The sequence below is a fragment of the Bacillus rossius genome, chromosome 1 (genome assembly GCF_032445375.1).
Source record: "Bacillus rossius redtenbacheri isolate Brsri chromosome 1, Brsri_v3, whole genome shotgun sequence".
Classification (NCBI taxonomy): Eukaryota; Metazoa; Arthropoda; class Insecta; order Phasmatodea; family Bacillidae; genus Bacillus; species Bacillus rossius.
In genome coordinates, this window is record NC_086330.1 from 177,171,997 (window position 1) to 177,195,417 (window position 23,421).

Genomic DNA, 23,421 nt, shown 5'->3' on the forward strand with positions numbered 1-23,421 from the left:
TACTATTTACAATATATTCACGAAATGATAACTAAAAACATAAAAAACAAGGGTAATTTTATTTTAAGTAAGCCTGTGTCTTAAGGCTGCAGGCTGCCCGGGCACACATACGGTCAGTGGCGTAGCCAGGATTTGTGTATAGGGGGGTGTTAAGAAGCATGGCCCCCACCCCCTGTATTAAAGTGGGTGGTCCGGTGTCCTCCCCCGGGAAAATTTGGATTTTAAGGTGTAAAATAGTGCTATTTCAGCAGTTTTCGGTACTTAAATTTAAATATTGTAATGGTAAAAATTTTATTAATTTTTAATATGAAATTTGTTTGAGTGATAAGAAATTTAATTAAAGATTTGGTGCTAAGGGGGGGATTGAACCCCTAACGCCCCCCCCCCCCCCCCCCCCAGCTTCGCCAGGAAAAACGTGATTTGAAAACTACTCAAGATATCCGAGTGGGGTATGTTTACGAAAAGCATTTAAGTGTTCGCTGAATGCCGAAAGGTACTTTTGAATGCGGATTAAGTTTTTAAACTGTGTTTTTAGTAGAGTGAAAATGGCTAAAAGGCGTGTTTTTGGAGTAATTTTTAGGCATAAAACAACCGATACAGAATCTTGAAACCACTTAAGGGCAGTGCAGTACACCTTTATCTTTATTTCTCCGCTATATAATGTTACGGTCACCGCTCAACTTTCACAGCTATCTTGTGGATATTGTGGTCAGGAACCTGTAGTAGGTATGGTTTTTCGCTACATACTATAATTTAAATCATTTTGGCATGTTTTTCCTGATATTTAAAAACATCGGTTAAAACATCGATGTATCGGTTGTCAGAACGATGTTTTTTTACATCGATGCTTTTTCGTTTGAACATCGATGTTCGTGATATCGATGTTTTTAAGAGCGATGTTGCATCCCTAGAGAGAAGAGCTGTCTAGGCTTGTTAGCCCGCACAATTTATACACGTTTCGTCTACAATCATTTGTGTTAAAGTTTTACATATTTCTATCTCTTTTGATCTTTTGCATTTTATAATATTATTTACACATCTACAAAACATACTTACAATATACCCTTAATAATCTACATAAATATTTACAATAATAACATATATAAAATAACTATAATACATTGTCTCTTTATATTTACAACTGCCATCTGGTGGCGAGTGGTGGCACTACCAGGGCCATGGCTGGAGTGTTGCGCCGCGGACAGGACTGTGACCCGGGTTTTTTATTTAATAAAGAGGAGGTACGACGTCAAATGGTTGTATTTAAAAATGAGTTTGAAATGAATTTTGGTATTTATTCTTTCCCGGCAAAAATATATATCCGATACACAATTTGCCCAAAAGACAACACTCCTTCACTCTTGCTGATCGATCCTCAGTCCTGTGCCTAGCGACTTGGTTGTCTGCTAATATCAAATAAACTGGAACTACATCCCGTTGGACCAACAGACCACCCCGGTCTGAGCCTAAATTTCTAAATAAAACGTCCAAAAATATACAGAAAACAAAGGTTAAAGCTTAGGTACTGAGGCATGGCTCCACCATGTAGGCATGAAAATTATCCACCTTTATGCACATATAAGGTTTATTGGTGAGCCACTGAATTGTGCAACCTCTTGGCACAGCACTCAAACGATGACTGACACGGTTACGTGACCGCCTACAACCACACAGTAAAAAGCAGTCATGTTATCTCAATGACCAATCACAGCACACTTGCATCCAAGGATACAACAACACACAAAATACATAACCCTTGCATCAAGGCATTTCTGCAGAAAATAACATACAAAACAAAAAGTCTTTTCTGATTGGCTAGCATGAAAACCTGATAAATTTACCTCCCGTGTAGGAGCAAACACCTGTCAATTTTCCCAGCATAAGAATACGTACATAAAGAACCAGAATGTCTCGGCAACAAAAAACAATGTCTGAAAAATTGGTACCAACGTATCGCACACCTGTCACTTGTCCTTTCTTTTTCCAAAAAATTACATTTGTTCTAGAATCATAATTACAGCTTATAAATAAACCCAAAACAGTAAAAAATAGTTAAAAGGCTTTTCTTAATAAAAATTATTATCAGAAACTATTAGCAAAATATAAGACGGTAAAATATTAACACAAAACTAGGTTACCGTGACCTTGAACTTACATAATCAAGCTGATACACTATACACTATACCACTGTAAAACGTCATACAAATACTCTGCAAAGTTGGGAAGGTCAGGGGTCTGCAATGACAAGCGGTTGTTATTACAACAGAATAGGTTCCTTTTGAAATTACTTTTCAGAGAAGTATAGTAATATGATTTTTTCTGATACTGCAATAATTATTCCTATTCGTGTTTAGAGAAGTTCATAAAATTGAGCGACAAATTTGGTAGATATGAAAAATAATCTGGACTTGTAATGTAAGTAAGTTACATTGTTAATAATAAAATAAAACAGTTTAAAAACTTTTTTGGTGGAGTCAACTTCAAAATTCAATAAATTTTAATTGCTGCGTTAAGATATGCCTCAAGTATCAACTTTTACTGTTGAGTTGTCTCGCCTGGCCAACTTGACATGCCAGAATTTATTATTTCTGTTGTAGATAAAACACCTAAAAATAAATAAATAACAAATAAAAAGATAAAATAAAAAATTGGATAAACATGTGTCCAACCACAGAGAAAAATGGAATTAAAACACACAAACAGAGGCCTGACTACAGAACATAAAGAAATTTTTAATATTTTTTTTTAAATAAAAGGTATTACAATTATGTAGGCCTATTATAATTATAGCACAGAATTCAAAAGGGGCAGAACATAAAAAACCAATACAAGGTCTACATCATGGACGTAGATCTGGGAGGGGGGGGGGGGGGGGGTGACAGGATGGTCCGGGCCTTCCCCTGGAATCAAAAATCATTTCGTTCAGAGGGCCTGCTTGGGCTTGCGAAATCGTAACTTCTGTGAAATGGGAACAACAAACATTATCCCGTGAGGCCTCCCAGGGAATCCTACAGATTTTCGCCCATGGTCTGCATTATAAAATTGTAAACCAATTTCAGGACTTTTTCAGAACTTTCAATACAATTTTTTTGCCAACATTTTTTATAACAGGTTTTTTTTTGTACACAAACAAAACTAAACATAAAACAAAACAGACCTACTACTGAAAATAATGTGCCAATTTTTATATTCGAAAGCAAAAACCATTTTATAGATAATTTCCATATTATTTAAGTGGACAGTATAAGTACAACTATTTATATTTAATGTTGCAGTACAAACTGAAATTAGGTGTCCAAAATCACAATGGAAGCTAACACAAGGCTGCTAGAAATTAAAGTTTTGTTACTTCCAACACTGTTACAGTTTATTTAAGGACTTTTTCATAACTTTCGTGACCAGTCCTTCAGTTTAATTATTTTTTGTGACTTTTGTGACAATACCAAAAAAACACAAAAAAAAAAAACACTCAAATTATCAACCACATGGTGACCATCAAGATTTGGAAAGATATTAATTAATCTTATTTTTTCTATGTACAGTAAGTTCTCGGTTTACGTCGGGGTTACGTTCCTGAAAACCGCGATGTAAATAGAAACGACGCAAAATGAGCCATGTTTCATGCCACCAGCCGGCCACGGCCCAAAGTCGGCCGGAAGGGGTAGGAGAAAATGCTGTGTCGTTGCGGGAAGTAGATAACACTTCTACGTGCGAGATACGTGGGTGGCCGAGCGGGCGGGCTGGTAGTATTGCATCACCGCGCGGAGAGCAGCGGAGAGCAGGAAGCGTCCCTCATGATGTATGATAAGATAAGGCGGTGAACGTGTAGCTTACGCTACATAGCATAAATTAACTACCGAAGGAAACAAAGAATTATAAACGAATTATATACGGTGTTTTGGTTAAAATAAAGATTTACGGTCATTGTAAACGACGTAATTGTGAATCTGCGACAACTTAAATTGAAACATGAGTACTCAAACATTAGCGACGTTAATCCAAAACGACGTAAATCGGTATGACGTAAATAGAGGACTTACTGTACTGTCACTTTTAATATCTGCACTATCATTATCAAACTAAATTGCATTTAAAAAATTTATATTGCTATATTCTTATGATTGAAAAGAGTTCTTTGATATCATACTATGCATAAATAAAATTGAAAACCATTTCTGTTCTACCAAAAACTAAAGTTGGCTATATCTCTGTTTTTAATTTTTGACTATCGTCAGAAGAACTGGTGGAACCAAGAAACATAATCTATAATAATATATTATTCATAGCTCAACAAATCATATCTTGGACATTAAAACATAAAGATAGATTTATTTTTTTCCAAAAATGACCATAACAATAAAATATTTTTAACACACTTTTGCTCAAAATTAAAAAAAAAACTCCAAAAAAATTGACATGGAGGAAAAAAAACTACTTTAAAAACATGTATTTCGAATTATTAAGACCTTATTTATTGTTTGCCATATTACATTCTGTTATAGCTATAGGGCTAAAAAACTTGTTAAGTCTAACAGCCATGTACACACTTTCTAAACAGCTTAGGTATGCACAAATGAATCATTAATTTATAACACAAATAAATTGAAAATACAAACAATTAGTTGAATTTAACTAAATTAATTCATGTCTCAGCACTAAAAACAATTTAATATTCACCAACAGGATAAAACTAGCCAAACTGAAATAAGGATATATATTAAAAGATTTATCAATGCCAAGAACAGTATCTCTAGGGCAAACAAAAATACCATTTGTTACTGCATAAAAAATTAGATTCACCCTTTTTTTTTTTTTTTTTTTTTTTAAATATACCGCTTAGATCAATGCACCAGACGAATACAAAAGGACTTCCCAACTTGAATCCCAACAAACTGAGCACCACAGAATATAAAGCCAACATGTTTTATAACAGTCAAATAAAATACTGGTTGTCCCAAAAGATAAATAGCCTACGTCATAAAGATCCACAGACACAAGACCAGCACATGTACATACCTATTGGTCGCAACTGTTTACTGTACCCAGCAACACAAACTAACAAAAATAACAATAAAACTCAACACAGCTCACTCCTAGACCAAAATTTACCAAGAAAAAAAATTATTAATAAATAATTTAACAGAAACTTTAATTGTAAAATTTAGAAAATAGCTAATTTATTTTTGCTAGATATAACTAACCTCCCTTTGGATATGTACATACATATTATAAAGTAATTATGATCATTCCTACTCAAAAAATATGTTGCTCAAAAATTAAAAAACAAACCTGAAGCTGAATCAAAGTTGGTGAACTTAAATTTAATGAGAAAATGTAGTTATTTTTTTTCCTTTTGTTTAACTTATTCCATTACTTTAAATCATTTTTATACATAGACCTGTTACCAGTGGTGGATACAAGAAGAGGAAGTAAAACTCCCCCCCCCCCCCCTTTTTTTTCTTCCCAACCTTTTTATAATCAAAACTTACAATTTACAAGATGAATATATCTTTAAAAATAAAAAAAATTACTTTGTTATTATTATTATTATTATTATCATCATCAACATCATCATCATCACTGAGCAGAGGCCTTCACACTTCTCAGAAAAAAAGACAATGTCAAGAAAAAACAGTAACAGAAATCAATCACATTATTAGATTAAATATTTATATGATTTGACTGAGAACCAAATCTGTAACACTATGTGTTCCTAAGTGAAGTTTGGAATGTCTGACCAAATGACAACGCTGGGCAAAAAACTTTCCACATAAAGTGCATGTGTACACATTCTCTCCTGTATGAAGTCTACAATGTTTCATAAAGTAACCTTTATCTGCAAAGTTCTTCTTGCACACAGCACAGAAATAAGGCTTTTCCCCACTGTGAATGCGCTCATGCTTCAGCAAAGAGCCCTTCTGGGCGAATGCCTTGCCGCACGTCGTGCAAGCGAACGGTCGCTCACCGGTGTGGATGCGCGTGTGGTTGACGAGCGTGCCACGGTCGGCAAAGCTGTGCAGGCACACCGCACAGCTGTAGGGCCGCTCACCCGTGTGCACACGCAAATGCCCGTCCAGGTGACCCTTCTCCGAGAAGCACCGCCCGCAGAAGTGACAGACGTGGGGCTTGGCCCCCGAGTGCACTTTCTGGTGACGCACCAAGTGCGAACGATCCAGGAACAACTTCTTGCACGTGTCGCACTCGTGCGGCCGCTCGCCCGTGTGGCGCCTGACGTGCACGGTGAGGTCGCTCTTGCGTCCGAACTTCTTCCCACACGTGTCACAGCCATGGGGCTTATCCCCGGCGTGGGTTCTCAGGTGACCGGACAGGTGTTGCTTCTGGGTGAAGCAGCGGCCGCAGACAGAGCAGGTGTGCGGACGAAGCCCTGCGTGCAGCCTGGCATGCTTGATCGCGGTCGACCTGTCCGAGAACGTCTTGCCGCAAGAGTTGCACAGGAACGGGCGCTCGCCCGTGTGAATCCTCGCGTGCCGCGCCAGGAACTCCCGCTGTGCAAACGACTTGCCGCACACCTGGCAAAAGTGTGGCTTCTCGCCAGAGTGCACCCGGAGGTGCTTGACCAGCCCGGCACGCTCCGAAAAGCTGGCACTGCAAACTGCGCACACGTGGCGCTGGTCATCGGTGTGACCACGCATGTGGCGCACAAGTTGGGTCTTCTCCACAAAAGCCTTCTTGCAGTGGATGCACTCAAAAAGTTTTTCTACAGTGTGGCGACTCATGTGTTCACTTCGACACTATGACATCTACTGTAACCGCATGACATGACCACATTATTCAATAATTTTGTATGAATATTAAAATAAGCTCTATTTCCAAAAACTTAACTGCCAGTGCATGTTAATGACTTCAACTAATTGAGTACTATACTTTTTAATCATCAAGTTTTAGTATGACATAACCTAAATCTTTTTTAATACAATTTGATACACTCTCCCATTTCAGTTATTTTGAACTAACTTGAACTTTGTAACCTTCTTGGCTGCTTTGACACGGAGAAACTTCTGCCAGCAGTATTTACCAACCTAAAGAAAAAATTACATCAGTTATGAAAAATTTTCATTGAAAAAAATGTACAAATTTTCTACTCTTAGAACCAATGTTACAACAATAAGAAATAAAGATTAGATTTAATGTGTGTGTATTGTAAAATAATGAAAGAAGCTCTTACTGACAAACATATTGTAGAATGATTGAACTAACTGAGTTAGGATTTAAAAGTCTTGTAAACATAACGTCATTGAAGACATGCGGGGAGATGAAATGACAGTGGAGCATTGACGGATTGATGGGTGGAGGCAACTGCAGTAGTTGTTCTGAGAAAATACACAAGTTCCCAGCAACATGTTTCCCACTTGCAAAAAATCTGGGTTTGACCCCGCAGCGAATCGAAATTGAACGCTCTTATGGGAGGCAATGATCTGACCATCCCTCACTGTGGTTCAGTTTGGCTCCACATAGCCCATGGACTGCTGTTTGAGGCAAAAGTTAAATTACACCCAATACCTACTATACAAGCATCTAACTTACACATGATTCTGGGTAAATGTTGAAAAGACCTACATTTCCAGAAAAAATTATATAACTATGAAAAGTCTAGAGCCACCTCTGCTTCTATGTAATCATAACTGAAGTGAAATATTAATTAATTTAAGTCAGTTACATAAATAATACATAAAATTGTAGTTGAAACTGTTAAATGCTCATAAAAATTCATTCTTTTTTTTTTTTTTTTTTTCGTAAAGGAAGGTTTTCGCACCACTAGTCAAAACTAAGTAAAAGTTCTTTAGGTTAAGTCGGTTACATTTAAAAAAAAAAGAAAATTCATTGTTGCATTAGGTATCTGCTGGATAATTTTTTTTTGTAGGAGGATAGAGTCTTTCGTGTCTAGATGATGGTAACTAGAAGAGAACGTTTAGGTCAGCCACATTTAAAACAATCAAAATGCATGCAAATGTATGAATTCTTGCTAAATGGTAGTTTTTACTCAAACTGTAATCTGGGAAATTATGTGTTCAAGTTGAGGAAAATTATGTGTTTTAGCAATTTAAAGATAAGTATGAATATAAAATTATTGAAACTGCCGTTTAAACCTTATGGCTATTTTCCAGATATCCACTGCAATACTTTCTCATTTTGGAAGTTATCTATGAGAAGGGTGCATCAGATAAAAAAATTAAAGATGCAAAAATGCAATTTTTACTCACTGCCTTTAATTATTTGGAACATGACATTCATTCACTTTTTTTTTACTACATCATGTTAACTCAAAGTGTGCTTTTGTTTTTGCAGTAACTTAAGATGTGTCAAGTTTGGTAATTTATTAACTATGGAAACAGTTTTATATGAGGTTTTATGGATATGAACATAATTGTAATTATGACTAAATATTATGATACGTGCATTTAAATTAATTGAACATTGAATAATATTTTGTATTATTGCAGATTTACGTTTGTATTTAAAGAGGTATTATGACCCACGAAGTAGCAAACTTCAGATGAATTCGGAATGGTTCAGGATGGAGGCAATAATAGTCAAAATGAATTGAATGTGTTGTTTCAGTATCATTTGGTGTGCTAATTGCTACGTGAAAGCATTAACTAGCTGGGAGCAGAAATCAATGGTTGTTCGTAGATGATTTCTAAGTTGGTTTTGTACTATTGTATTTACTAATGTAAGCATGGCTGATGTTTCTGGGAGTGTGACGTGATGTGAGGCAGAATGTACCTCAGTATGGTCGAGGAATTCCTCTTTACATAGATGTAAAAGTGCACCAATCCCTCACTTAGCACAACTAAAGCGTTCCTAAAAATGTTTGTGTTATTCAAAAGTATGTATTCTGAAGTATTAGTCTCCATAAATAGCAAGGCTAATTTACTTAATGTATTCGAAAATGTGTATGGAAATATTTTTTTATGGGATTTAAATGCATAGAATAACACTCAATGATACATATGTCACACCATTTATATTTATAAGCCTACTTGAATACTTTTTATGACAAATACGACACCGCATAACATGAGAAGGTGCTAATATCTTTTTAGCTTCAGATATATTTTTAGCTTGCCCACCCGGGCGTGACCAACTTATGTCACATACCTTTCCATGAACTTTCCAAACCATCCTTTACTGGCAGTTAAACCGATATAACTGTCCGAAAATTTACATTTTAATTTTTCAAAAATTGAAGTGATTATTCGTGTATCACTGCTCGGTTCACTCCAATCCTGTCAGGCCCAGTGATTTTTTTTCCTTCATTGCACCATTCATTTAATAACCTTTTCTATCTTGAATCATCTGTTCATTTCTGTTCGGTATTTATTATCAAATATGTTCCCGCTAGTACAACCAACAGCATCAGACTTATTTAATCGTTTGATAGAGTCCCTATTTTGCACAATTGTGCGTACACTTACTTGCTTAAAACTAAAATGTGACCAACATAACAGTGGCCTTAATGACATTCTTAATGCCGTAACACTTCTAGTTTTGTCTTAAATATTTGAACACGATGTATTACGCTCTTTTGGAAGTCATGATTCCAATATGCTTCCAACTGCAGGTGCTTGCGTACGTAGAGTTACCGGCAGACATTGCTTGTGTTTGTGCATGCGAGTTCCCTGCCACTGGCTAGACTGAAGTTCATCACGGCCCAGTCTGTAGCCAGGCGGCAACTGTACAGCCTGGCGGCATACGCGCTAATGTAAAAACATTTGGTCCTTTACCCTCTGCAACTGAACTTGCCATAGCTAATGTTTGTACAATAGCAGATAGCGTAGTCAGATCTGCGGGCGCATCTATTGCCCCCCCCCTTCGTATGCCATGGCACATCTGTTGTTTAACTAATTGAAGCAGACTTTGCTGCGTCATGCCCGACTTTGTTTTTGCCTGTGGCAATTTCATGCTAACTGAAATCTATAGACTTGCTAATCAAGACTGGGGCAGTAAAATTAACATTGTACTAAATGAAATCACACAAATTGAAGACGTGTTAAGTGAGGGATTAGTGTATTACAGTCAACCTAATATTTTATTTACAATTACTTTAATAATTTTCCAACCAATATTTTATAGTTTTAAATGTATTTTACCCCACAATTTCCCTCAACTTCATGGCCATGTGCCCACTAGAGAGTTTCTCAGAATCCAGCAACAATTCTGAAAGGCTGTTTTCGAGAAAAATAAAGGAATAGGGCCTATATTATGTAGAGCTCAACAAATACCATGTTCCGATTTGTTTTTGCATTAAAAAAAACTATTAATCTAGGAAATTACTAATACAATAATAAAGTATGTTAGGCCTAAATAAATAATTACTATGTAATATATAACTAATGTATCTCCTAACTCAATGAATCGTAAAACTAAATTCACAGAATTTTAAATTTAGCTAATCTAAACTAACTATTAAAAATGTAAAAATCTGGTAAACAACTTCTTGAAATATCAAAATACCATTTTACAGAATAATTACAAAATATGTCAGAATATACACAAATAATTTGTAAGATTTTCATTTGCTTCTATTTTTAAATGTGCCATCTCCTAGATAGTTACGCTTTTTTTTAATAATATTAACCTTAAATTGTTCCTGGACTTTATTGCCCTCCCCACTACCAGTATTTTAAAATCCAGTGGCAAGGGTGTACTCAGGTAAGGGAAACAACGGTCCCCCTCTAGAGCCAGATTTTTATTTCAATAATAGGGGAGGTAGGGGAGAGTTGATCCACATGGAGAGTTGATACAATACAATTTTTTCAAGTAATTATCAATGTTGGTACCAATGATAAGTTGTGAATTATATGTTAGGTTCTAATAAAAAAGCACACAGGTAAATCAAGATGGCAGCTTGAATAGTACATGAAGAAAGAAGCTCACAGTGTTTCTTCCAATGTAAGTTTTTTTCAAGACTACTGAATTCTGTTCTATAAAAGTTTTATACAATGAAAGCCTGTCATAAAACTTTTAAATTCAAAGAATATATACACTCAGTGAACCATAATTGCTTTTATTAGTTTGATTCTAACCTGTATGAGTGCAAGAGATTATGTTTCTTGTATAAGGCACAACGGGGGGGCTGAATTGTATCCCCTTGGAAAGGGTACCTTTCAGACTTATGGTGGCGGTAGTGTAGCTGGGTAGGAACTGGAAAGGTACCCTTTCCAATTTCTTAAAATGTTTCGGTTTTAATGCAAATATGCACTGGAAAGGTATCCCCTCGGAAAGGGTACCTTTCAGGATTTTGTGTACAATGACACAGCAGAAAATAAACTGGAAAAGTACCCTTTCCGATTTCTTAAAATGTTTTAGGGAGACCTGATACAGTGAATCATTTCTCCTAAAAAACATAACACTATTTTTTATTTTGTTTTGATAGCCTGTTTGAAGAATCTGTTTGCAGAATTTCTTGATATTATTTTATTTAACTGCTGTAAGCCTTTAAACTATGGTTTAGAAATGAAGTTAAAAAATATTGCCATATTCTGTCACATTTATTTGGGCTCTGTTTGAATTATACCTACATTTGGTGTTAACACTATTTTAACCTTAATATGTTTGTTCTTTTTTAGATGCCATTTTTCTACAAAAGAAAAAAGGAGAACTCCAGGTCCTGCAGCCCTTCTGATTTAGAAGCTGCAGTGAAAAAGGTTGCAGATGTGGGCAAAGGCCTGAGGGTGACTGCAAAGAAGTTTAACATAGACAAAATGACATTAATGCGCAGTGTTAAAATATACAAAGAAACAGGGGAAGAAACTGTTTTTTCATCACTATATAACAAATCCCAGGTTTTTTCTTCTCAGGAAGAGGTTATGCTTTCTAGCTACCTAAAAGTAAGTGCAAAACTAGATTATGGGCTATCTACTGGTGTGTGTCGTCAGTTAGCATACGAGTTCGCAAAAGTAAATACAAAGACATAAGCCTAAGAGTTGGGATTCTAATAAAATGGAAGGCTACGATTGGTTCCGAGGGTACATGAAGAGGAATCCTGATTTATCAATTCGACAACCTGAGGCCACAAGTATTGCAAGGGCCACAGCTTTTAATAAAGTTATAGTTGACGAGTTTCAAAAAAACTTATTTCATGTGTTCGACAAAGAACATTTTGAACCCCATAACATTTGGAACATTGATGAGACAGGTGTGACGACAACACACAAACCAAAAAAAGTGGTAGCTCAGAAGGGTGTACAGCAAGTTGGCCAAACCACTTCACAGGAGAGAGGCACACTTGTGACAGTGTGTTGTGCCATTAGTGCAGCTGGAAATCACATTTCTCCATTTGTAATTTTACCCCGAGTAAATACAAAAAGTTATATGTGCAAAAGTGTTCCTCCGGGTATACAAATAGTTGGGCATCCAAATCACAGTGGGTGGATAACTAGGGAAAACTTCCTCCAATTTTTAGAACATTTTGTGAAGTATGTTAAATGTTCACAAAATCAAAAGGTCCTTCTTATAATGGATAACCATTTAAGCCACATTTCTGTGGAATCTGTTAACTTTGCTAAAGACAATGGAATAATTTTACTCACAATTCCACCACACACCAGCAATCATCTTCAACCATTAGATGTGACAGTATTTGCCCCAATCCAAAATGCTTGTGCTCGTGCTGCTCAGGACTGGCTTTTCAATCACCCTTCAGTTCCAATGACAATCTATGATCTAGGAGAAGTGATTGGACAAGCATTCCCAAAATCATTTACTCCTGCAAACATCCTAGCCGGTTTCAAAAAGGCTGGAATTTGGCCCTTCAACAGAGATTGTTTTACTGATAATGATTTTATGCCATCATTGGTTACAGACTGCCTGCTAAAAAATGCTGCTGAACCTCAAGATGCTATTATGAGTCTCGAAGAGGCATCATCCAGTTCCAACACAAATAACGGTTGCAACAACATGGTGTCACCTTCAGATATTAGGCCCTTACCTAAAGCTAAAGCTAAGGACAAAGTCCATAACACCACTAGGAAACCAAGAAAGAGAGCCAAGTCAACAGTGCTGACAGACATGCCAGTGAAAAATCAATTAGAAGAGGAATATGCTGAAAAACAAAAGTCCACAAAAAAGGCTCTACTTCCTAAAAATAAAACAAATAAAAACAAAAACTGTTATCCTCGACAGTGTGCAACTATTAGTTCTTCTGACAGTGAAGAATACGAGACAGAATCTAAGAATTAAAACATCAGCAGCTCTAAATTGAGTGAAAGTGAAGCAAAGCGTATGCCTAAAAAGGGAGATTGGGTTCTTGTGTCATTCACAACTAAGAAAACAACTGTTTATTTTGTGGGATTAATTGAAAATCTATTTGATGACAGTGTGTGTAAAATAAAATTTGCCTGCCAGGTATGTTTTCAATTCAAAGTTTAAGTGGCCAGAAAAAGAAGACTGTGATAGATGAAAACCAAATAGTGAAAGTTCTTAGTGAACCCACATTTACTCTACGAAATGACAGGATTGAAGGATTCAGTTTCAGAGAAGGTTTTCATGGTTATAACATGAGGTAATGCTGTTAAAGAAGTTTGTTTTTTTACGAGACTATATCATTTTTTTCGTGTTCAAAATGATAGGTAATTTTCATGATCTGTAGAATAAAATGTAATATAGGCCTATTTTGTGAAGAATGTTAAATGTGTAGTAGTAAAGTGTTGTGAAACTGTTGATTCTGTTTTGTTTAGTTTAGTTAAATGTATTTATGGGTATTATTTCAAACTATTTAGTTTCCTACCATTTAATTTGGTAAATCTTCATTTATTAAAACATTTATTTTTATTTAACATACTTTGTTTATCCTTCTGTGCAAAAACAAATCTTTGAAACCATTATAGCTAAATAAACATACTTAACAAGTGTCAGCTCTCCCTAACATACGTAGGTATCATCTCTCCCTAGAATGGGAAGATTTGATACACTATGCAACACTGAGTAATATTATAATTTACAGGCACTCAAGCAAACATAATTACTTTATTATTTTTAATATGTGCTAATGACACCATGGAATAGGCAGACATGAAGATATGAAATATATATATATATATATATAAGTGTCTCAACTCTCCCCTATCTCCCCTAATGCAACTGATTAACCAGCTTTAATTAGGGTAATTTAAATATGGCTCTTTTAACAGTAATTTTATATGCAAAATTAGAGAGTAGTCATCTCTTAGGGCATGTAGGTATAAGGACATAAAATCATAAGCAGTGGTAATGGAAGGATCTAACCTTGATAATCAGAAATGTTTATCTAAGACTCTCAGGTTTTTGAACAAGCACTGTGAAGGACCATCAGATAGCTTAAAAATGAGTTATCAAGTATGATCTTTTTAAAAAAAATTTGGGGAAGGATTTCCCTGGCGCAACGTTTCCCTGGAGGGAATTCCCAGAGCCCACTGAAGCATGTCTATTGAAAATATACTCACTTCTGCCCCCTTCTCACATATCTTGGCTATAATCATGCCCAGTGGGAACTGAAAAACTGTCTCTTAGGTAACTTTCTAACATCGCGATTTTTCCATAAACAATAATAATTCCTCTATTTACTTACTCTGAAATAAGCGTTTCAAAATAACAACTGGTTTCTGAGAAATTAATGTTTATATGTTACGTTAGGTAAGAACCTGTACAATGACACGATCTTTACCATATTGTGCTGAATTTTTTGTTAGCGTAGCTGCACTGTTTCTAACGAGAAAATGACCTGATTGCTTATGCTTTTTATAGTGATATCAATTTATTTTGTAATTTATGAGCGTAGCCAAGACTGTTTACCTCAAGAGATTAGAGTGATTGTTGTGATCTCCCTTTCTGTCTACTTGATACTAGCTGTAACTTTATCCTGTGGTTCTCCAGAGATATTTAAGAATATAGCATAGCCAAGACTGTTTATGGAGGAAAAAAAAATGTTTAATGTCAGTATGTTATGACCGGAGCCAAGACTGATTTTCACCCTAATTGGTTTTCTACTCTAATAAGGCACAATTAGGGTGGAAACCAATTAGCCTGGAAAACATACTTGACCCTAATTAGGAACAATAAGGGTGGAAAATCATTACAGTGTAAAACAATCTTGGCCCTGGCCATAACATACTTGCACTAAAAATCCCCATATTTATGAAAAGTCTTTGCTAAGCTGTATATTCCTAAGGATCTCTGGGGAACCACAAGCTCAAGTTGCAGCTAGTATAAAGTAAACAGGAGGGCAGCGACAACAACCAGGCCAATCTTTTGAGGAATACAGCTATGCTATTAAAGCAAAAAATAAATTTACATCACTGTAGAAAGCACAGGTGATACTAGGTTAATCTCACATTAAAAATAGACTTGGCTATGCTGCCTAAAACTGAAGTCACAATGCCACGATGGACATGACACGACAGGCCTGACAAGCTCATTAGGAAATTAAATATAATACAATTTATTCGACAAAATACGCACCCCCATGACCCCTATGAAGTATAGTCTAGATCTAATTTTGTCATGTCTTGTCACATGGAAAGCAAACAATATTTATGTGAAAAACAAAATAACATGTGGGTACAATTAATATTTTTAGTGTTCTTAAACTGTTTAAATGTAAAAGTATATATCATTGTGTTTATAGTCAATGTTATTATTCAACTTTTAGTCAAAATTTAATTTTAATTCTTCTTATAGCTAACAGCAGAATTAATTTTTCTGCCCTTATTAACGTATCTTATCTTTCTTCAGTAAAATTCTCATATCGCAGCTTTTCTGTAAATAAAAAAAAAATTACGAAAATACGTTTTTCGAACATTAAAGACATTCCTCTATTTGCCCTGTAAACAGCATTCCTTAATTCCTACTGGTTTCTGAGAAATTACCTGAGAAATCACAGATTGTAGGTCACATTAGATAGCCTATGCAGTGAAGTAGCCGTCGCCATGTACTTTAATTGGATTGCAGATCCTGTGGTTTTCCATACATAAGAACGTGTATATTTTTGATTTGTATATAGTAATGCAATGTAACACAAATAATAACTTTTAAAAAATTGCATGATTCCTTACTGTGCATCCAAACCCAAGCAACAACCTTTGACAGGGAATTTTTTTTAGCAGTATGGAGGCGCGAAGCTCCAACTTGTTACCTACGTGCGATACCACGTAACCTGACATATAAAAGGAATTATTATTATTATTATTGATACATGCAATGACAATTCCTTTTATACATCAGGTTAAGTGATACCTAGTGCAAGTAACAATTGGCGCTTCGCACCTCGAAACTGCTAAAAAAATCCCGTCAAGGGTTGATGCTTAGGTTAAGGATGCACAGTAGGGAATCACATAATTATTTTTTACGTTATTATTTATCTTATATTGCATTACATATCCAAATCAAAAATATACACGTTCTTATTTATGAAAAACCTCAGGATCTGCATGCAACGCAATTAAAGCACAACATAGCGACGGGTGCTTCACTGCAGAGACTATCTAATGTAACATACAAACGGTAACTTCTAAGAAACCAGTAGGAATTAAGAACGGAGTTTACAAGGTAAATAGAGAAATGCCTTAGTACCTAATTGCAAAAGGTATTTTCAGATTTTATTATTTTATTCACGGAAAAGGCGCAAGAGAGAAAATAACTCTTGCTTCCTTGTATCTAAAATAAACTTAATATCACTTTGTGCCACAGGCAACTAAATATTATGTATTTATGCACATTAAGTTAATGTAAACAATAAAAGCTATCTACAGGGCTTTCACTGTTTTAGCGCATTCTAACCTGCATTTTACAGCCGCAATTAGCATAGGATGATTTACAAACAGCCATATTAGAGTTGGTCATGTTAATATTGTCGTGGTATTGTGACCCTACGCTATTAACTCTGTTGTTCTGGAAGGATGCACAACATCTAACCGGATTTGTTCTGTCGTGTCCATTGTGGCATTGTGACTCCAGCTTAATAAAAAATAAAGCACATGATGGCAACGTGGCAACGGCCACATCATTGCACAGGCTACCTGATGTTACCTATAAACAGTAGTTTCTCAGAAACCTGTATGAATTTTTAAACAGTCTTTTTAAAGGAAAATAGAGGAAAGTCTGTATTCTTCAAAAACATTCAGCATTGTATTATTTTATGTACGGAAAAGCTATAACTAAGAAATTTATCCTCCTTTACAGAATAATCAAGCACATTAGAAGTAGCTATTCAATAATACTTATTTCACAATATTTTTTTTTTAAAAAAAGCCTCTCTCGTAAATAATTACTTCCTCAAAAACTAGTAAAAACCTTGAAAATGTGCCTTACAGAACTAACAAAAATGTATTACAATATATATTATTTAAATTCCTTTTGAATTGCAAAGCATTTCTACTTCCAGTAAACATTTAACACAAATATTTACAAAACAAACCATTATTCTATTATTACCTTAAAACTGTAACAACGATAAGTAATTATTATGAAAAATTTTTTATAAATATTACAAAATGTTTTTTTTTATTTCAAGCATTGTAATACTTCATGTATGTAGTTTAGTAATAGTTTACCATTTTACTGAATGGTTAGGTTGCAACATAAAAAATACTATAAACTAATTAGGCAATTGGTTATGTTAAGTAGGCTGCGTTTTGAATTGGTAATTCTTAACAAACCATTGAAATTATTTTACAGTATGTAATGTAGCGTGCACATTTTTGAAGTATCTTCAATGTATCTAAGCCAGGATTTGTGTATAGAGGGTGTTAAGAAGCATATTAAAGCGGAGGGTCCTCCCCCGGGAAAATTTTGATTTTAAGGTGTAAAATAGTCCTATTTAGCAATTTTTCGGTACTTAAATTTAAATATTGTAATGTTAAAAATTTTATTTCTTTTAATATGAAATTTGTTTAAAAATGATGAATAATAAACTAATTTAATTAAAGATTTAGTGATAAAGGGAGGGGGGGAAGTTAGAACCCCTAAAAAAAAACCTGGCTACGCCCCTGTCTAAGCTAACCCAACCAACAATTCTCACAATATTGTAATGTAGCTAAACTAACTCATAAAAATAGTAAACAAATAAATAATTAGGTACTTCATGTATTAAAACGCCCTCCTACAGAAATTGAAAGTTAAGAATTGCCATAACATATTATTAGCCTATTTAGCAAAATAAAGAAAACGGATTTAGTTCTAAAACCTAATGACATTTGAAAATATTAGTTGTTTTTTTTATCTGGCTTAATATACCTTTTATATTCAACATTATTTTGACTTTTCATTTAATTTAATCGCATGCTAGGTTTATGAACATTTGTATTTGATATTAATTATTGATGCTAGTTGACAAAATTAAATAAATAAATTTCAAACTCACTTCATCACAAAAATATAATGTTTACAATTAATGTAGGTACATCATAGTTAACCAAATACATACAAACTTCGATCTTATTAACTCTTCGAGCATATATATCATAGAAAGCTCATTCGTGTTTTGTTTAGAAACTAGGATCTTACTCAGCTGTTGAAAGGTTACTCGCCGAATAACTCCCATAGGAATCAATGTAGCGGCCGGCTATCGTGCGTCTTATTTTGGGTTTACTGCGTCCACGAGAGATTTTAGGCCTCGTTTGTGTACATAAATGTATTCATTGACGAACATAGATTTACATTATTGATGAAGAATGTCGGAATTGTTTTGAAATTACGTTATTTAAATCGAGGAAAGTATCGGTGTTTAGCATACTTCGTATGTATTTGAATAAGTATGTTGACGTTTTGTGTTGCGTATGGATGTAATCAAAAGTTTGAAAAAGGAAGCAGTGTTTCGTTTCACAGGTAAGTTTGTGAAATATTTTTTATATTTAAATTTTGAGCTGATGTTTCTGTATGGTTCCGTACAAGGTTATTTAAATGTCACAAACCTAACCTAAACGACTTTACACATGATCAATAATTAAAACTGTAAATCACAGTAAACTAATTGAATAAGCGCAATGCTGTTTTAAAAAATCTTTACAGTAGATTACAAGAACAAATCAAAATACATTTTTGGAATTATATATATATATTTTTTTATGATGAGCCCCTCTTTTAATTCTTTCCGGTTTCTAACTGATGCGAGAAGAAGAAAAACCTGGAGATTGGCCCTGAAAAGGGTTGATTTTGTCCCCAACAAATATTCCAAACTGTGCTCAAAGCATTTTTCTCCAGATTGCTTTGACAATGAAGTATTAGGCTTGGGAAGGAAACCGAATCCAAATGCTGTACAATCAGTCTAAAAATTTTCCTGTGCATCTATTTTCAAACAAGAAAAAGAGAAATTCGCCAACTAAAAGGACACAAAACCATCAAATGTTGAAAGGTAGGTGGATTAGCTTCATGCATTCGTCCACATACATATTTACGCACGTGCTACTCTTCTCATGAGCTACCTACGAGGACCTCTGTCCACATCAGCACTGCGATAAACTTACTGCACTCGAAATGCGTTGTTTACGCTAGCAGCGCTGTGCGTGCGAGGTAGCTCTGCGCGCAGGGTCGCGCTCGTCGGCTGGGCAGGTGCCCGGACAGCCGCACAAAGTGGTGGCCGCGAATGGCCGCTGCAAAGGCGGGGGTGCGGATAGACGTGCGTAGTGGCGGCCGAGAGTGCCCACACAGTCGCACACAACGGAGGACGAGAACGGTCGCAGCGGAGGAGGGGTGCGGATGGTGACGTAGATGGTCTGCGTCGCGCGCTAGGCCGGAATGTTCGGTGGGAGGGGGGGTGTTGGAGCCCCTTTGTTCCCTTGCTTCGTCGCGCCGGCCTGTCTGACCCCAATCCCCTTTTCCTGCGCAAGATGGCCGTCCCGTGTCTGTGCTGTGACTTGGTGTGGCCGAAAAAAAAATGAACAGATAGATGGCTAAAAAAATGTTTCTTTTTCGTGAGAAATTTTTGTTAAAGAAGCATGAAGAAAATCTTGATTTTTCTTTCTTTGCCCCACGCAGCGGGCGCCAAATGCCGTCGCCCAGGTTCTCGTGTTCGAGTCCGGCGTGTTTCCTATTGGGAAGGCTGGTTTTTAATGAAAGTGTATCCGGGAGGGTGCCAGGCTAGCACTGTGTCTAACCAAGAGTTGGGTCGTTGGGTGCGAATGCCCCTGTGTGGCCCGCTAGGACCGTCGGCGGTGGTTGTGGTTGGAGAAATCGCTGGCTATTAACACTTTACTGGCCCTGCACAGCATAACACGCTGATTCCTGGCTGAGTTAGGGAGGTTCACACAATAACATACACGGATTCGGTTTTGCACTGTCGTTAACACGTCGCGCACGGAGGTTAAGGGGGAGGTCAATTGGAGGCAGCTAATCCCGTAAGTTGCAAAAGCGGCGGTACCCGGGTCCACCTGTGTGGACCGCGGTTCGCTGTTAAATTAATTACAAGTCTTATGCGTCGTTGTTGCTGGTGCCTGTGCACTCGACGATTATCCAAAAGTCATTGGTAGCGAGTCAGCCCGTGGCGTATACTGCACTGCCCCGCGTAATGCTTTGTGCGGGGAGCAAGGGCGAATCCAGGGGGGGGGGGTTAGGTGTTCAAACCCCCCCCCCCCCCCTCTTAGCCCAAATCTTTAGTTAATTTCTTATTTATCACTCAAGCAAATTTCATATTAAAATTAATAAAACATTTTACCATTACAATATTTAAATTTAAGAACCGAAAACTGCTAAAATAGCACTATTTAACACCTTAAATTCCAAAATTTCCCGGGGGAGAACCCTCGGACCCCCCACTTTAATATGGGGGGGCCCATGCTTCTTAACACCCCCCATACACAAATCCTGGCTACGCCACTGGCAGGGAGTTTATATTTAAGAGGCTGGATTAGGCCTTACACCGTCAAAAGGACCTGGTATGCACGGGGAGTTTAAACAGAGAAAAGGATTTGGAATTAATGATTATAGTTACCAGTAGTGAATTTCAGTGGAGACAAAAAATAAAGACTCCCCATGGGACGCACATCCGCACTGGTCCGCGAGTCGCTCAGTACTGGCGTTTGCCCTTGGCGCGAGGGGGAGGCCTCAGAATTCTCTCGCGCCAAAGTTTCTAAAGTTCCGTTATTCGGAAATTATTTAATTAACAAGAGATTGAAAGTGGCTCTAAATTCATACATTAAATAATAAAGATTAACCTAATTTGCAGATACTCTCTAAGAATTAGATTTAACAAGTTTACATTAATTAAGTTTGAATAATATGAGTCACACCAGAGACTGTTCGTCACTTGTTGACTGCTCCAGTGGCGAGTTATACACAAAAAATGGGGGGGTCATAATTATGTTACACAATACTCTAATTAATTAAGCCTAAAGGCCGCAAGGGAAGCACTCACACATGTATTAACGTAAATTTACACGTGAGTGAACCGGGCACTCCTACGTTGAACTTCCCTTAGACTGGGTTTTTAATAAAAAGTGATGTTACCATTAAATGGTGTCTGATTTATAATTAACTGTGGTCGAGGTGGCTGATTAATTAGGGAATGGTCCTTGATTCTACCTGTTGCTCCGGTGCTCGCCTGACTCGGGTGGGCCATGGCTAGGGGTGCGTTCCGTTAGCGGTGTCGGATACTGGCGGTTGCAGGTTTGGCTTTGGGGTGGCCTTCAGTCGGACGACGTCAAGACATTGTGTGCCACACACACAAAGCTCGTCTGTGATCCTTAATAGACATCTCATAAAATTCAAAGAGCTTGATAGAAAATCCTAATTTCATTTTAATTTTAATAATGCAATTTTAAAATTTCAGACCATAAATTGTCATTATCATGTGGTCTCCATCATGTTATTTTTTAATAGAGATTTGAGGAAACTGTGGATTAAAATGGTTGATATTTAAATTCCACTTAGCACAAAGTACCAGTAAAAATTAAGATTCATTGGTCCAGGCAAAATGTTAAACGAGTTCATTTCGTAGACTAGAGCCAGTAATGATAGATGTATTGTAGCTGAGCCGAAAATAATACATTGGTATCAAAAAGTTACCTTTATCTGTTCTAAATCACTGTCTTATATCATTAGGTTTATCATATTTAGTGCTCAGATCAATACTCCTCATATTTGGTTAACTTAATTAATGTCCATTCTAAGTTAAAAAGGGTAAGTAATAATTTACGGGCTGAAAACTGACAATATCAAAACGTATTAACTAATGTATTAATAAGGGTTTACGTTAACGATAAGCTGTACAACATAAACAATCACTTCGTGGACATTTATAACATAAATTCCAGTCAATCCAGCCACATTTAATTGTTATTTTACATCTATGTTCGTTTTTTATCACATTCATTGATGTAAACGAAGGCTACAATCTTCTGTGGACGCAGGAAACACAAAATATCATGCACAATAGCCGGCCACAGCATTGATTCTTATGGGAGTTCTTCAGCTAGTAACCTTCCATCAGCTGATTGAGATGTTGGGATCAACAAACAACACGACAGCTATAGCCAGGGCCGCAACTAGGGGGGTGCAAGCGGGGCATACGCCCTGGGCGCAAAGCTGTGGGGGCGCCGAAATCGCTTGCATTGTAATTTTAAAGAAAAAAGGAAAAGAAAAAAGAAGAAAATATTTGACGAATGCTGCGAAGATGGAATTTCCACCTAATCAGAGCACGATCTGTTTAGAATAGCTTTGTTAGAGATCAATGATGGAATAGTGAATGCTTTAAAATCCCGGTTTCAGGCTCTTCAAGCAATTAATGACAAGTTTAGCTTTTTAAATGGGAATAACATCTACAAAATGGAAGTTAAAGATTTGAAGACTGCAGCCAAATGGTTGTCTGAAACATACAAAGATGACATCGATGGAGAAGAAATAGTTCAAGAAATGGAAAGTTTTAAACATCACGCCTTGGCAGTTTATGACACTATGAAAGCAGCATCTGCAGCGACCCTCTTGAAGCTCATTCACGAAAACAGACTTGAAGAAGGATATCCAAACCTGACCACAGCCCTTAAGATATTTCTTACTCTTCCTGTAACAGTTTATTCAGGCGAAAGAAGTTTCAGCAAATTGAAAATTGTAAAAAATTATTTAAGAAATAGTATGAGGCAAGACAGACTGTCGAATTTGAGCATTATTTCCATAGAACACAAGAGAGCATCCTCTATTTTCTATGATGATATTAACAAAATCTTTGATGCAAAAAGGTCTCGCAAGTTGAATTTGAATCTTTAAAAAACATTTATGACGAGAATTTAATGAACAAGTCTAGTGATTATACGGACTACTTTATGGACATAGTGGGTTCATGCATGGAAGTTACAGTAGCACAGAAACTGTTACACGTAGGTATGAAAAATGCTTAAATAGCACCATTTTTCCGTGGGAGGGCCCTGAACCCCCCGCTTTATTGGTGTGGTATGTGCAAAAAAATGGAGGGGGGGGGGGGGCATGAATCCATTC

The 23,421-nt window shown here is 36.4% G+C and overlaps 1 protein-coding gene across 4 annotated transcripts; it reads right to left on the bottom strand.

The window, feature by feature from the left end:
• Nucleotides 1-5,531: 5,531 nt before the first annotated feature.
• On the bottom strand, nucleotides 5,532-18,582 carry LOC134527119 (gastrula zinc finger protein XlCGF57.1-like). Of its 4 annotated transcripts, none has more exons than XM_063359487.1 (2): nucleotides 18,502-18,582; nucleotides 5,532-7,040 (listed from the first exon to the last, which is right to left on the bottom strand). In XM_063359487.1, the coding sequence occupies exon 2, from the start codon at nucleotides 6,735-6,737 to the stop codon at nucleotides 5,670-5,672; it is 1,068 nt and encodes a 355-aa protein (XP_063215557.1). In that variant the 5' UTR covers nucleotides 6,738-7,040; nucleotides 18,502-18,582; the 3' UTR covers nucleotides 5,532-5,669. The 4 variants fall into 4 exon arrangements, with proteins under 4 accessions (XP_063215557.1, XP_063215556.1, XP_063215554.1 ...); XM_063359486.1 differs by lacking the exon at nucleotides 18,502-18,582 and adding an exon at nucleotides 18,422-18,485; XM_063359484.1 differs by lacking the exon at nucleotides 18,502-18,582 and adding an exon at nucleotides 18,359-18,445.
• Nucleotides 18,583-23,421: the final 4,839 nt, after the last annotated feature.